This window comes from Mytilus californianus, unplaced genomic scaffold, assembly GCF_021869535.1.
Source record: "Mytilus californianus isolate M0D057914Y unplaced genomic scaffold, xbMytCali1.0.p SCAF_3, whole genome shotgun sequence".
Lineage (NCBI taxonomy): Eukaryota > Metazoa > Mollusca > Bivalvia > Mytilida > Mytilidae > Mytilus > Mytilus californianus.
In genome coordinates this window covers 80,749,922-80,767,590 of record NW_026262679.1, presented here as the reverse complement: position 1 = coordinate 80,767,590, position 17,669 = coordinate 80,749,922, and the positions used below count along the sequence as shown (strand labels likewise).

The window sequence follows — 17,669 nt, the reverse complement described above, 5'->3', positions numbered from 1 at the left end:
CTTGACGAACCGATTATATATCGTTCAATATATATTTCCACTGTCCCCTTGTATGTTCATACCAAAAAAGAGAAGGACGGATTTGTGGGTTTCGTATATCTCCTCTTTTGTGAATGAAGCAGGGATATATGTTGGAAATAACCATATGATGAAATAACTGTGGTAGTCGAATACGACCATTTTGCCTTTGATATTTCATACATCGAAAACGCCGAGGCGAAAAAAAAAACATTTCTCATTAGTTTAGTACAGAAGCTTTTTCGCGTCTTTGCGTTTTCTTGTTTTAGCAACTTCGTTTTTTATTTCAAGTTTTCCCATTTTCGGGTTTCGAGTGTAATTATAAATATTGTAGCATGACTTTATAAAACATAAAGAAAATAGTCAATATATACAAGCTTAAACGTTACAAGACGATACATGAACTAATGCTGTTGTTTTTTATCGAATATTTTTGTTTATCTTTGACAAACATGTAACTTATGTTCCTTTCTTCGGAAAACACCTGTACAAAGTCAGGAATATGACAGTTATTTTTCCATTTGTTCCTTTGGTTCATATAGTCAGCCTTAAATTATGCTGTTAAATTGAATGAGACAAGATGGAAGTAATAGAAAACACGCTGCAGAAACGAGAAGACAGAAATTGGTGATTTATGAAATGTATACTTAATTGTACGGTCTGTATTTCTAATAACTTTCATCTAAAATTAAGATATGAATCACCAAATGTTATACATAAGTGTGATGAGACTGATTTCAATTTGACAACGCCTGAATTGTTTACTTTATTTACAAATAATAATTTAAATTACATGAACTCATTAATGTCATCATTACCGTATTTTATAAGTAAGGACATACTCTGTTAAGTATTTTCTTGTAGCCGTGGGGTTGAAAGATTTTTTAACAGTTCATTGCTAAATATGGTCTGATTTAAATTGAAACAGACATTGTAAAAATAAAATGTTAAACGGAAAAAAACGACATTTAGGTTCGAAGTAAGCTGGTACAATAATTGATCTGACCTTTATCAACATTATTAACAAATAAGTGCGGAAAGTATATGGGAGTGGTTTTAGAGAAACATAGGTTATTGAAAATATCATTATGACCCATGGATCCGGAGATTAATCCCATGTGTAGTCCCGGGAAAAAAGGGGTGGTAATTTTTTATATCCGTATGTTTGAAGTTTATATTAGTAATTTACAAATTTTCAAATCGAATTCACAATATAAAAATAAGGATATGTGGTAAAATTGCCGGAGATCAAAGGACGAGGATTCAATATTTGCTCTGCATACAGGAGCTTTCCGGTTCTCCAACCAGTGAAATGTATGAATAAATAACCGATTAATGAATATTATTGTCGAGTTCTGATGAAATTGTTGCTGTGCTTCTTAAATATTCGTTATTTAATTTTATCATGTACTTTTTTGGTGAATTCGGTCGTCTGCTGAATCCATCCACATCTTGGACTTCGGGCGAGTTAAAACTAGCCCCAGTACATAAAAACAATGAATAGTGTACGGCAAAAAAAAAACCTGCAAAACTTTTCCACAAAAGTAGCACTAAGCAAAGGAAAAATGGGCGTTTTTTAATTATGTCACAAACATGATTAAAAGTGTTCGAAGAAATTTTCTTTTCCAAAATTCCTGGATATTCATCAATGAAATCATCAATGTATCACATTTCTCTATATTTTCAGCAAAATTGTTCTACAGAAGTTCTGCAGGAGTCGTAAATAAGTTTTGCAATTAAGAAATTAGGGAGTAACGCCTCACGTGCTTCATTCAAGTGTCATAATAACGTCTGCTTCTCCTTCTTTTTTATTAGCGGTTTTATGGATTTAAAAGCAAAAAAGATCAAACAGCTGTTTTACTTGCAGACTCAGGGGCAGTCCAATTAGAAAACCTACTTTTAATTAAATATTTAACACGTAATCAGAAAGAACAGTCAAAATTGTCCATGTCGCCTAAGAGAAACGCTTTTCATCTTGTGTTAACAGCGTATATAAGATTTTGTTCATTCTTTTACCAGAAATTAATATAACATGCACGATTTTACCATCAAAAACTCAATAGCTGATGATGTGTTTAATTGGTGTGAGGGTAATATAATTACTGTTTCATATGAGATACCTATTTAGAGTATGATGTCACTAATGGTGTTGATGTTTCACTGTTCCAATGAAGAATTGACAGTACGCATATTGTAACAAATTAAAATTCATTTTGGGAGATAAAAATTAGCCAACGATCAAACATAATAACACCTACCAACGTATATTTGCTGACCTTTTGGCTGGCTAAATCTCAGTACATACAAAAGTTCTCATGATCTAGAGCCTAATTGTATTGCCTCGAGTTATATTTTCTTTTATTAGTTACACAGCAGAACCGGCAGTGTTATAGATAGCCCTGTAAGCTGATTTTGGTTAGGATATGACGTAGTTTTTTTTTCATTGTAGTGCGAAAAATATTTTTGTTGGCTACATAGATCATAGAAGAAAGTTAAATATTTCTTTCTAAATGTTCAATTAAAAAGCAAGTGAAGTCAAGCGAAGACTGTATGTTAACCTTTAGGAATGCTACGTTGCTTTTTACTTTGTCTTTAAGATGCTGTTTCGTTAACATATATGCCACATCCCTTATATTAGCTCATCTGAACCGAAAGTTCAAATGAGCTATTCTCATCACTTTGCGTCCTGGCTTCGTCCGTCATCCGTTAACTTTTACACTTTTACAACAATTCTCTGATTCTTCTGTGCCAAATTTAACCAAACTTGACCACACTCATCACTGGTGTATCTAGTTTATAAATGTGCCCGATGATCCCGCCTGCCAACCATTATGGCAGACATGGCAAAAATAGATCATAGGGGAAAAAGCAAGTTTTGGCGATTATTCTCCAAAATCGCTATCGATAGAGAAAATCTGACGAGTTCAGGAATGTTCAAAATATTGAGATCTTTCATCCGTTTACCTAAAAACTGTCACACGACTTCTTATAGGAGTTAATATTGTACCTTGAATTTTACCCCTTTTTAGGTTTGCCTATTTGCTTGAAACTATATAATAGATACAGAGAAACTTTAAAAAGCAAAATTGATCAGCAAGACAAGATCTACATAAGTATAAGTCATAAGGCTGAAATTGTCAGTCTACTCCTTATTGGAGGTATTGCACTTTAATGACGATTTTTACCAATTTAATGCGCTTTTGCCTATCATCTTGAAAACTAGAATAAATTCATGGAAATTTAGATAGCAAAAATGAACAGCAAGACAGGATCTGAATACAAGTTAACATTGCCCAAATCGACAGTCAACTCCTTATAGGAATTATTGCCCTGAAATAACTCTTTTTTATTTGCGTTTTTTACCCTTCATCTTGAAACTATGATAGATAGATACATGCAAAAATGATAAACAGAACTAGTTGTCGGTCAAAGTTGTTTTTGCCTTTTGATTTTTAATTTACATTTTTGGAGAAAACTTTTGTGGATAAAGAAAACTGCAAAATGCAAACAGCAAACATGATTGATGAAACAAGACAGGATCTACGGCCAGCATAATCGAAATTGTCAGTTGACTCTTTAAAGGTGTTACTTATTCTAAAGTGACAGTTTTCCCCATTTTTGTTTGTTTTTTTCATTTTGGGAAAACATTATAGAAGGAAGGGAGAAAAATTATAAAAGTATCAATAATCAACAAGACACGATCATAGAAAAATAAAGAGATTTCAGTCATTACTATATTCTTGTCTACAATGTTGGAGAGTGACCATTGTTGAAGATGCACATAAATCCTGGTAAGCGAGCCGACACTTGTTTTATAATATAATTATGAACACATATTCCCAACATTTTTACTGGTCTAAATTTTAGATGAGACGAAGTGTTTCAACAGAAATGAAAGGAAATCTCTCGGTTATAAATGATTTATCATCAAGCAATCATCGGGTAGTATTTATTTTACGAATAATCAATTTGAAGAGCAATGTAATCTGCAATTCAGGATCAAATTTTATCTATTGTATTGATATAATTATTTTGCAAACTACAGAAAAATCATTATCTGCAGTCCAAGCAAGTCAAATTACAATCATCTTTGTGACACTGATGCAGTATATCTTTAATATTTAGCTACATGTATAGATATACATCATACATCATTTTAGTCTGTCTTGCTGGCTACTGTCTGGATTGTCACTCTTGTGAACCCTATCATTTTAATGCATTGGTTTACTCAAATATGCTGTATATTTTTGCTCAGCCAATTAAACGCACCATTTGGTGGTAGATTCATAGAAAATCAAACTTAATTTATTTATAGATTTTTTTCGGTCTTGATATCTGCAGCTATTATTGAATTAACTATAATAGTATATCATAGTATTGTTTTTGGGGTTATCATGAAGCCATAAACTGTCATTCAACACAGTAAAGATTAAATGTGCTTTAAGAGGAGGGACAGGTAGTTCCAATCAGAATGCCATTCACTTCTGATAGCCACCTGGCAAAATTAACCTGTTTGCAATCCAATGCATTGTTTACTTCAGCATTCAATAAGCTGTGTACTCTGTTCTTTCTGGAATTTTATGCGACTGTCATACAAGTGACAGGTTTAGCTAGCTATAAAACCATCGATCACTTTCTACATAAGGAAATGCCTGTACCAAGTCAGGAATATGACACGGTTGTTTTCCATTCGTTTGATTTGTTTGAGCTTTTGATTTTGCCATTTGATAAGGGAATTTCCGATTTGAATTTTCCTTGGAGTTAGGTATTTTTTGGCTATTTTACTTTTTTCTTTAAATACATTTTTGTGTACTATTCTATTCCAATAACTGTTGTATCATTCCAATAAATACTACATAGCATTTTCTATAATTGTTCGTTTTATGCTCTGTGTTCATTGGTCAGATCTTCAATCTGCCCTTTGCTCTGCAGTTCAGTTTTTCTGTTTGTTAAACAATCAGTCCATAAGATCTAGCATTCAATGTGCATTGCTCTGTTTATGCTTTGTTAAACATAGAAATAAAGGAAATGTTTGCCCTTGGTCTGCTTTGTAATGAAATGTTTGTGCTGTCAGACTCGTCAGTGTTAGGTCTGCATACAATTCAGATTATCTTATGCCATCTAGTGCATTATTTTCTTTCCCTTTAACCATTAAAAGAATAGTGTCTTCTTCGATTCAAAGCATTACTTTTTTCTTGTCATTTAATGCACTTGTGTTTACTTTGTCATTCAATATATCATTCAAAGTTCTATTTTATCTGCCTTTCACCAGAGACATATAATACAATCTCTGCTTTCACTGGGCGGTTTGGTAGGCCATATTTTTTCTGTGCAACTCAAAGTACTTTTCGCTTTGTCATTCCTTGCTTTATTGTTTTTGTCCGCCATTTATTGCACTTTTCAGTCTTTCCTTCAACGTACTGTGTTCATTACTTGCCCTGCCATTCAAGCTATATTTTACTGTACTGTCCTATAACCAATTGCTTGGCTCTGCCTATGAAGATATTGTTTTCCATGTCATTTAATACAAAGTTTTGACTGCCATTCAATGCAATGTTTGGTATTGCACTAGTAGCTTCTGTATAACGTTGGAAATGGCCAATTCTTTAATGACTTTTTTTGTGGTTATTTTCTAGTTTTAATGTTGTTCATCAAGTGTTCAAATCAGGCCTGTTATTTATGTGTATTGTGAGATACTGTTAAATACTAAGTGTACTTTTTCAACGAACTTCTCCCAAAGAAGCAGTTTGTATGTGTTGAATGTATACAATCATGGTCACATTCTGTCCAATTGAGGATATAAAATACATTATATTTGTGAATACTGAATATATAAAAATATTATTCAGGATCTCTGCACTCAAGATCCCTTAAAGCAACTCCTGCAAAGTAGTATCTTTTGACAATGTGGAACATATTAATACACAGAGACATATATATGGCATCTACATTCTGTTATACTAGGAATGTTAGATTAAAGTCCGTATAAATACAGTTACATATGCATTTTGTTAGATTAGGGGGGTCTAGGTGGCAGAGTGGTTCAAGTAGTTCACTAGCCTTTGAGTTCGAATCACAAACATGGCAGGTGTGTTCAACTCAAATATTAATTGACCAGGATTGATAATTTTCCTACCAAAGGTCTGTGGTTCTCTCCAGGCACTCTGGCTTCCTCTACCAATAAAAACTGACCACCATGAAATACATAATAGTGCTGAAAGTGGCGTTAAACACCAATCAATCAATGTTAGATTAGGAACACAAGATCAAATACAGTATAAGTACTCAGTAACATAAATGTCATGTAAGATTAGAAATGCGCAAAAGTATGGTATGCTCTCTGGACATAACATTTATATCTCTTGATGAGAAGAATGTGTTTGTATGTGGAATATATAAATACACTATCATCTCCAACTGGAAATATGAATTAAAATTGTCACACATGTTAGAGGTCTAAACTTGAGTTCAACCAAAAGCTTTTATCTGCAAAGTGATTGCACCAAGTTAAGAATATGTCAGTCCATCACCAACTGTTCACCAATAACATTATATACTGGTCAAATTTGTGAACTGTCTCCTCAAATGATGATAGGAATAATTGATGACGAACTGTTATCATCTCAAATCAGGCTTAATTTTCTCTTTTGAATTGTTTCACATTTTGTTATGCTTGTCAGTTTATAGCTTACTATATGATATTATGTGTTTTCTCAATATTAAAGGCTGTATAATGACCTGTAGTACTTGGCATCCTTCGCCTTTGGTGGATAGTCTCTCATTGGCAATCCTACAAAGTCTCTTTGTGGGTGGACTTAGAAGTAAATTTCATTTTCACCAATTTTATTTGTTGGGGTTGCTCACCAAATTTTGTCAATATTACAGACTATAAACAACTGTCATACAAGAGGGAAGTTTAGCTAGCTGTAAAACCAGGTTTAACCCGCCATCTTCTTAAAAAAATTGCCTATACCAAGTCAGGAATATGACAAGCTGTTTTCCATTGTTCTGTTGGTTGTTATGTCTTACGTTAGATTTTGTCAGTTTTTATGGATTCTCCCCTTTTTGAATTTACCTTGGAGTTCAGTATTTTTTTAAACTGTTTTGGACAAGAAGCTCTGATGTTATTGGTAAGCATTTGATGGTTCTATATACCTCGTTTATAAATTAAGAAGTCTGATGAATCAAGAGTATGAATTGTAAGTGTATGAATTTTAAGAGTATGAATTGTAAGAGTATGAATTGTAAGTGTATGAATTGTAAGTGTATGAATCAAGAGTATGAATTGTAAGTGTATAAATTGTAAGTGTATGAAATGTAAGTGTATGAATTAAGAGTATGAATTGTAAGTGTATGAATCATAAGTGTATGAATCATAAGTGTATGAATTAAGAGTATGAATTGTAAGTGTATGAATCATAAGTGTATGAATCAAGAGTATGAATTGTAAGTGTATGAATTGTAAGTGTATGAATCATTTCAACAAAGAACAAATAAGACACAGTTGTTTCTTCACCTTTACTAAAAACCAATATTTTTAATCATTTAATAATAAAATGTATAAAGTTATCATGGGAAAATAACAATGTTAATTAATCAACCCTGAAATTAGGGTCACGAAAGTGGTTAATATCAGGTATTTACACCATTAACAATCAAAATAGATTAGATCCGGACATTCAGTTTTACAAGTCCATATTTAGTGATTGACACCAAACAATTAAAGCAAATCCATAAATTGCTCTTATTCGAAAATACAAATTACTCATATAATTACTCGGACTATTTCGTAATAATCCTAAATCAATAAATAATAAACAATAATGCTTTTATTGCTATGGTAATAAATTAAGTAATATCTATTAACTTAGATGATATGAACATTTTTACTATAAAAAAAAATATTAACACATAAGTCATATTATTTAACTGATATACTTTTCAATTATAATTCTCTCATTAGTAAGTCAGACTAAATAATACTAAACAATATGTTTAAAAAAATTTCGAAAAATTCTCTCTTGATGTTCTGCCTAATTTTTCAGTTTAGCAAATTGCATTGCTCTTCTATCTCAAATGTTAAACAATCTAATCTTGTTTACAGAAGAGGAATTTCTTTGTCTCCGTGAACAATTAGTCAATTCAGAATCTAAAGGATCATGGGTAATTCCATTGTTTGTATCCCAAAATGAAAATAGCATCATATCATTGGTTGAATTTTCATTGTTTACAACGTTGTTAGCCAATCACAATGTTTTGGTGTATGTTTTTGAAAATTTTACCCAGAATGCATTAAATTCTGAAATAGTGAATTACTTCTGGTAGTTTTGAGTATTTACATACATGTAAAGTTTGGTAATAAATAAGCCTTTCTACATTGCACTGTATCAGTATACTATATTTGATGTCAAGCATCTTTCATGGATGTTTGGAGAAGACACTGATCTATCAAAAATATACAATTTTATACAAATATTGACCTACAAATGAAATGTTATCCCTGATACTTTGTACACTTCAGTCTAGCATATACACTTTCTCATGATTCCTATAATATTTTTGGCCATTTTTTGAAGAAAAAATAATGTCTGTTCTACAATGTACATAGAAAATCAGAAACATGATTCAATCCCTGGAACTTAAATCCAATCCTCGTCTACTTAAGAGGTTATTTTGCCTTATGATTTTTTTTTCTTGCAACAATTGATTTTTCAAATCTGGTTTTGTATTGGCTAATTCTCGGGTACCATACAATAAAAAAAAAAACCAAAGATCATAAATTATTTGTTTTAGTTTAACGGAAAATAATGAAAAGTATGTTTTTTGTTATTTTCTTAATTCCAAATTTAATTTCATATGTACCCATTAAAAATATGATAAATGAGAGCAAAAACATGGAAAATGGAATGTTTATGAAAAGTAGTACCCGAGAACAAATCATTCAATTAGATTTGATTAATTCCTGCAACAACATTTAGTGAATTAGCACTTTTATATTAACAATCAACACTGAAATTAAATGTATCAAAAATCTACTATTCAAAACAAAAAACACTGCTGCACATCCAAAATTTCTATAAAAACAAAACCATAAAAACAATTTTTTACTTCATATGTAGGAATGTCAAATCTGGAATTAACCCAATTTTTTATCAGTTATCACCTGACTTTATAAACATATCTGTATATGAATATGTTCTGATGTTTCCGATTTGTTATTTGTTCTGCTATATCATAAAATTAGTCATAAAGGCTGTCAAATTGTCATCAAAATGCATACTGGGAAATTGTATAACCTTGTTTAATTAGATTTATTTTTACATGAGATTTAGAAAATTCACATTTGAAAATTCAGTGCTTTATTCCGGCTTCATTTCAGTTAAACACCTAATGTACTTATAATAAAACATTGTGCAAACCAGTTGCTACAAAGTGTTTATAAAAAAAATCAACAATCCTATATTAAACATGTACCTAACATAATTTCAAAAATTGACTTTTCATTCTTAAAAAAATCCCTTTCATTCTTCTATTTTTCTAAAAACTCATATTTTCATAGACCCATCAAAATATATATATATATATTTGTGAAACTAATTTTTTTTCTCAAAATATAGTTTTATTTATTTTTATCCCATTTTATTCCAAGAAAAAACTTCTAATTGTGATTATAAAAATAAAAATCCAAATTAGTAAACTGAAAATTTACACAATTAAATTCTACAATTACAAACATCTAGCTCGTACAATATGATGTTTGAAGTACAGACAAGAAAACTTTTTATAATTTTAACATATTTTTACAATTCTACTGATGAAAAGTTGCTTACTTAAAAAAACAAAACAAACTTTTTCATTTTTGAAACAAAATTGAAAATATATATGGCACATAAAACCTCTACATTACCTCCCTTAGATGGTTACTATGGTTACATGATAAAATTATCACAATGATGTAAAATAAATGCTGTTCATAGTCTATATCAGTGAACACAAACAGCAAAATCATGTCCAGCATGATTTAAGTTTGAGATTAACATATTCTGTCGTCTGCTACTACACTCAATAATTGGTAAGCAGACTTTAAAGTCACATTTGGGTCTGACATAACTTAATATAGTTATGTCTAATATCACATGTTCCTCAACAAGTCAATTCATATCTAACATGAGTCAGTTAAACTGCTCTGCATCCCTGTTTCCTATGCTATTCCAACCCTCTCTGAAAATAGATAAAAAAAAACAACATTAAACAATAGCATCCATTTAAATTTAAGAGATTGTTAAAAAATGTCTATCCCTAAAAACAAAAGCATTTATTGTATAGCAACATAATATTCCTTGTAGAATGTAGTCAAAAGCTAGTGTGCAATTTTCCTTAACCTATTGCTTATCAGATCGGATAGACTGACAAAACCACAAAAAATCTGAACATTGACCAATGAACCATGAAATTGAGGTCAAGGTCATATGAACCCTACCAGCATATCTGATAAACCTCCAAACCATGAAAAATTAACATTGATTACCTATGTATGTATCACATTCTGTGACATTCGAAGCAGGCAATACAAAAACAATAAAATATATATGTAATATACAGGTTCAATTAAGATTTATGTTAAAAGAATTTTCGTTTGTGAAATCTCTAAGAAAATGAAATTAAACATGACGGAACTTCTTTCCTACAACAACAAAGACAGCTAATAAATATAAGTGATTGTGACTTGCTTCACGTCTAGTGGCATGCTTTTAATTTATACTTACTATTCATGTTAAAAATATATGACTCCATCTGATTTATTTCCTTTTTGGTCTTGTTTGGGAGATCCTTGTTTACCATCTGATGAAACATTAGAAACCGGAGATTTTCCTTTGGCGCCACCAGGCTGAGCCAGTTTCATCACACCCATCAACTGTGAAGGTCCTGGTAGTTTTGTATTTGCCCGATTTGAGGTATAAGATTTTTGGTTCAGACTAGAACTACTGGCGTTTGTCGGTAATTGACTACTGGATCCTTGTGTAGGCAGGGAACTAGCACTATTACTACTTGCCAGTTTAAATGGCAGTTTATGTGATAAAGACGACGCTGAATTTTGTCCTGATAATTTTGTTGGAATCTGCTGTGGATTAATGGGGTTCACTTTTTGTTCATTCTTAGCACTAATTAAATGAATAGGCAAGTTCATTTTATTTGATGTAAAACTAGAATTAGGAATAGATGCTCTTGAGTCTGATCTTGAAACATCTGTTCCACGTCTACTCGTCTTTAAATGTCCTTGTCGTAAGTTTTCCATGTCATTTTCAATCAATTGACAAAAGTCTGCTGAGGCTGATCTTCGATGAGAATTATTACTTTCTACATTTGCAGGTGAACTTCGACCCTTATCAGGTCGAGTTTCTATGTCATTATTTGTCATTCCAGGGGAACTACTTATTTTAGATAGACTCTGTTGATGAGCTTCCTCCCACAAGTCTTGCTGCCGTTGTAACATTTCTTTTTTTCTCTTCAAGTCTTCTCTATGATTTTGAAGTTCAGACTGTAAGTATAAGATGGATTCATTCAAGAACAAATATTTTGGGATGCTTTAAATATTGTGGAAATTGCGAGGTGACAAGTTTCACAAAAATAAAAACTCGTAGAATTATTTGTATGCAGCATTTCCTGAAATCACAATAATCTATCTCAGATTTTTAAAAGATTTTTCAACAATCGTAATAATAAATGCATGCAAAAATATCTGCATTTTCAATAACCTTGGTTTGAAAGAAAATGTTAGCATTTTGCTTGATCTACTTAGAACTTTATTTATTCAAAAATCCAAAAATATCACCATTAATGCAGCGTTATAGGACTGGTGCCAAGTTGTTTTTATATAAATATAAAATAAATTAACAAATATTTCCCTTTTCTAAATATAAAATAAATTAACAAATACTTACCTTTTCTAAAAATTAAAAACAATCATCATTTCATTAATCTCTAATTTTGTAATAATAACTAAAACTTACTTCTTTTTTGTCTAGTTCTTTCCTCTCTTCCTCAAGAATTGTTCTTTCATGTTCTATCACCATTCTTTCTCTTTCCTTTTCTTTCTCCAGTTTCTGTCTGTCTCTCCTTACCTCTTCCTGAAGTGAAATAAATTATAAATATCAATCACTGTATAAAAGATTATTTTTGAAGGCCCATTGATAACTTCCAGATATTTATTTGTACTGTTTGTTTGCTGTCCCCGAGTGCTCGACAATGCAACATTTTAAATCATATTCATAAAAAAAATATGGACATCTGACCTATTTCAAGTACATATACCTGAGCATATGAAAGTGACAACTTTATACCCATGTTCAATTACAATATCAACCACAAGTGATGTCCATACATCACTGTTAGCTTTAAACAGTAAGAACTAATTGATTCATTATGTAATTCTTAAAAAGACTTAAAACATTTATTTTTTAGAGATTACTTGTGAAAAGATAAAACTTTGCCTCTAAGGAACGAGGTCTGCGACAACAAAAATAGTGTTTAAATGGAACGAAAAGATTAAACTATGAGAAAACAGTTGTTAATGTGGATACTTGTAGACTTTGCTTAGGATCAGTTAACTTACAAATTTTATGTAGAAATCTTTAAAAAAAAAAGACAGTTTATAAAAAACATTTGAGAATTTGAAATTGAACAACGAAAGACTGAATAAATTTCTATAAAAAATATGCAGTCCAGGAACCAGCATTTTTCCCTTATGCCTTGATTGAAGATTAGCATCATCAAACAAAGTTTACACACCTGTAAGTTACGAAGTTCCTCTAATTGATTATGTCTCAACCCTCCTTTCCTATCGTGAACCTCCGCTGATAAATTATTGATTTTTTCGTTTGCCTCAGCCAGTTGTGCCCTTAGACTCTCTACTGCTGTTACTTGTTTTTCTGTCAAATGCTAAAAAATAAAAATAAATAGATGATTTCTACTGCACTCTGTCAATTATCTTTTAAAATAACTTGGGAATGAAATAATTAGATGTATCTAAAAAAAAAAATAAACTGTATTCAACTCATTTTTTTCTAATATTGCTTGTATTGACTTGGTAAAATAATATTTAAAAGAAATATCTCTGTACTTCAATAATTATTATTATTCATGACAATAGTACACATGGTTCTGAACAAATGGGTTAAAATGACCAAACAAAAGTCTGATAAAATGACCTAGCAAAATGCAATATAAGTTACAAATGTACTTTAGGAACACGAATGGACATGACATTAGTTCATAGTTTACTATCAACTTCAAATGTATGTCTATAAATAATGTTTTCTGGGTTAATTGATATGGGACTTGAAAGACACTTTATCTATTAACTGACAAGATTTTAATATACTTTTAAAAGATTCAAAATCAAGATAAAATTGATAAAATCTTCTTTTTCACATTGAGCCTTCATTCTGAACAAGATCATAATAATTATTACTGTGTCTTAAAGGTATCCTTGTACTAATTTATGTTGGTGCACTTCTCACGTTTTGACACGAAAATATCAGATTATGTAATTTACTGGGTATGAAATCTATCTGATAAAGTTAGATTTATGTACCATGTGCATCTATCTTTCATAATTCTAATCATTTCGGATGAATAAATGTCATTTTCATTCAATTGTGGTTTCCATTTCTCATATATTTATAATTTATGTGTTACTTAGGGACGAAAAAATTCGAAATTTGAAAACTTAGTCATACTTGAAATTTTACGAGAAAATAACAATAATTTTCACTCGTCTAATTTACATTGACAACTTAACCTTGATTAAATTGATATGCTTTAAAGTTACGTAATAAAATAAGCAATACACCGTATTTGTGAATGAAAACTGTCCATGTTAATTTAACATCAATCAGATCAGGTATTACCTGGTTGAATATTCAATGTTATCAGGCAAGCATGTCAGTCATATTTTAAAGCAATTGATTTGCACAGGAGAGACCCAGAAAGATACAATCTCGTCAAAACAGTAATACAATAAGCTTGTAATAATTTGCACTGATTGGCCATTGCACTTTGCTCTAAAAGTACAAATGGAAACCTATACATGTCAATTTGAAACACGACATTCTTTTGACATTCTTTTGCATCGTCAAACAAAAACATCATAAAATTGACCAACTCAACCTTATCAAACAGAAATCAACCTCATAGATTTCATTTTTTCCAATTGTCATGACAGTTCTTGTAAAGAACTTTTACCAGATTGTCAACTGACTAATAAATAAACAAATAAAATCAATATACCACCCTAAATTCAGCATGAGACTTCTAGTCATTTAAAAGTTGGAATTTTTTTTTAATTCAGATAATTATTTAAACTTTTGTAAAGAATGATGAATAAACTTAGATGGTAGGCTGCAGAGTCCCCATTTTAAAAAAAAATGTTGAAAAGTCCAGAACATCATCATGGATACCTTGTTTTTTTTTGTGAAGCAATATATGTAATATATTCAACAGTCTAATGTTAGAATTTGTACCTAAATAATTGTCAATATACACACAATCATAACAGAATACCATGTTATGACAAATTTCTGATATCTTTTCTACTTTTATTCATTTGTTCAAAGAGAGCCTTACAGTGTTCACAATCTCATTGCACTCTCCTTTAAAAAGTTGAGAAAAAATATCTATATGTTAAGAGAATCACCAAACTTACTACAATGCTTTGAAGAGATCTTGAGAGCTGGGCTATTGAATGGACATGGTCGCCTGACACCCACATTGAATATGTAGAGGAACCAGACATATCACCATAGGAACCATTATCACTACTGTATCTATCATACACTTTACTACTGTCCATAGAGTCATCATGTTCAATTTGCTGTGAACGGAAACAGAATAATTTGAATATTTATTTAGATGTGTATCCAAACCTTGCTTTATCAAATGAGAAAATAATGTAAAATTGACCTTCTTACAAAGTCAAAATGCTTTGAAGTGATTTGATATCAATGTCTGAAGTGCTTATCCTAAAATACTTTATTGTTATATAAAACATGTAAAGGCTAAACTATGCGTGTCAGTGGCTAAATACCATTGTTTTTGATAAAAATACTATAAAAATATATCTACTAGAATCATACTTCAGATAAGAATAATTCTCTTAAATTCTGCTGATATTGCAAAAAAAAAGAATGTTTGTTTATATGACTCATGATATTAAATTCACTGCATTGATAGAATAGTGTATCTTATCTAGCAATACTAGCACACACCTTGAAGATTGAAGATTATGTCAGAGATATAGTCTGTTTACTTTTTAAAACACATTCGTCTGTAATTTCATTAATAACACTGTTTCCTTGGATCTTTTTCAGAAAATGTTGTATATAATCTATTATTTATAACTTTACACTGGTGAGATTGTAAAATTTTCTATTTTGGTTGTCAATGCCAACAACAAAGAGCTACAGGCGGTTAAAGAGTTCAGCAATGAAGAAGTACAATACATCCCTTTTCTTTAATCTTTTCGATTAAAAAAAATTTTCTTCATGATATTCTTTTCAGGTATAGAACCACTAATTCAGGCCCGGTCGGAAAGAACATACAAGAAAGTAGTACATATTTTAAACAAAATAGTTCCTACGCATAGCTGTATCTTTGTCAATAGTGGGAATATTTGGGTAGTTTTAGTATCAAATGAAAGCTTGGGTACTTGGGGTCACTGTAGAACCCTTGTTGAAAGTTTTATTTGAATAATAAAGAAGTATAGGAAATTTTAATAGGAGGGCTCATTTGGCCTGTTGTTCAGATCAGAAGTTCCTGTTTTTGTACTATCAAACTTCCGGGAACCAGTACGCTCTAATATGCAATTAAAGGTATGTTGATTTTTTCAGCACAAGTCAGCATAAGGTACAGTTTTGACATGAAATAACTGCCACTTTATTTGAACTTAAGGTAAAGTAGCCATTTATGCTTGAAATTGCAGAATTTAACATAGAAAGCAATGGGGCTATAAATTAGTGGTTTTATACCTATTACTGACAGGCATGTGAAATTCTATTTTTAGAAATCATACCCTTTACAGTGAAAATTGGTCACATTTGTTGTCAGAAATCATGTTACATTATTTTTTTTATGTATTAATTATGTTAGTGTCAAATTACAACCCTCAAATTGCTACAATAAAGTATTTTAGCCTTTTTTGGTCATTTAGCATGCACACAGTTAAGATTTTACCTGAAATTTAAATTTTTGGATTATCTAACACTGAAACCAATGAAACTTGTATATCATGACTAGTTTATAGTATAAATATTGTTTTTGGTCAAATTATCTAGTGAGTGTTCATGTTTCATTGTGTTTCTTGGTGAATTATTTATTTCAAGGAAAATTGGTGTATACTTATATAGGAATTCCAAAATCTCACTTGAAATGCATTTTATAACCAGTTTAGCAAGTTGTCTAGCTTGGAGATACATAAATTGCTTTGTTGATCCATGTTTATACATAAAAGTATGGTTTTTTTACCTAATCACTCTCCTTTTCCAACATGTAGAAAAAAGGGGGGACAAAATTATCAATTATATTTTATGTTTGGACCACTATATTTATATTCAAGGTTGAATCTCTGATAAAAATAAGACATATAGATAAGAACACTGTTATTTGAGTAGATATTAACAAATCAGAACTGGTAAAAATTGAAAAAGTGTCATATCTGTCACTATTAGTATCCATATGTAGTTTTCTTTGTTTAACGCATATGTTACTACCAGTCCAATTTGAGCTTGAATTCAGTGATATAGTGTTTTGACAAAAGCTTTATGTGTTTTTCTATGCTAGAAATAGATCATAGAAGGAAATTAAGTCAAGCAGAAGTCAATATTACAAGTTTGGTGCTGTTATAGGTATAGAACCACTAATTCAGGCCCGGTCGGAAAGAACATACAAGAAAGTAGTACATATTTTAAACAAAATAGTTCCTACGCATAGCTGTATCTTTGTCAATAGTGGGAATATTTGGGTAGTTTTAGTATCAAATGAAAGCTTGGGTACTTGGGGTCACTGTAGAACCCTTGTTGAAAGTTTTATTTGAATAATAAAGAAGTATAGGAAATTTTAATAGGAGGGCTCATTTGGCCTGTTGTTCAGATCAGAAGTTCCTGTTTTTGTACTATCAAACTTCCGGGAACCAGTACGCTCTAATATGCAATTAAAGGTATGTTGATTTTTTCAGCACAAGTCAGCATAAGGTACAGTTTTGACATGAAATAACTGCCACTTTATTTGAACTTAAGGTAAAGTAGCCATTTATGCTTGAAATTGCAGAATTTAACATAGAAAGCAATGGGGCTATAAATTAGTGGTTTTATACCTTCAGGGATCATAGAATTTTGAGCAGTGTTAAAAGAAAATAGTCTGTCCAATTTTGGTACAAAAGGCACCCTTAATCCTTGACAGTAGTTTTTAAAAGTGTTAATGACTCTTCAACACAAGATAAAAGATGGTAAGCTTTCCAACATAAAAGCCAATAATTCAATCTAACTCAGAAATGAAGGATGCTAAAAAATCAGATAGGATGAAAAAAAAAAAAATGTCAGATGATTTGAATTCAAGGATTGAGAACCTCTTTCTTCTCTTTAATGAGGTAGTGTGAT

General features: G+C 30.9%; 1 protein-coding gene across 12 annotated transcripts in view; it reads right to left on the bottom strand.

Moving 5' to 3' along the window:
- Nucleotides 1-7,522: 7,522 nt before the first annotated feature.
- LOC127735151 (rho guanine nucleotide exchange factor 28-like) overlaps nucleotides 7,523-17,669 on the bottom strand; it is a 169,248-nt gene continuing 159,101 nt past the window's right edge. For all 12 annotated transcript variants that reach the window (XM_052245235.1, XM_052245240.1, XM_052245244.1 and 9 more), the window contains 5 exons: nucleotides 14,723-14,890; nucleotides 12,808-12,957; nucleotides 12,030-12,146; nucleotides 10,785-11,557; nucleotides 7,523-10,239 (listed from right to left, as the gene is read on the bottom strand). In XM_052245235.1, the coding sequence (XP_052101195.1) occupies nucleotides 10,793-11,557; nucleotides 12,030-12,146; nucleotides 12,808-12,957; nucleotides 14,723-14,890 (1,200 nt within the window). In that variant the 3' untranslated portion in view covers nucleotides 7,523-10,239; nucleotides 10,785-10,792. The remainder of the gene's footprint in view (nucleotides 10,240-10,784; nucleotides 11,558-12,029; nucleotides 12,147-12,807; nucleotides 12,958-14,722; nucleotides 14,891-17,669) is intronic.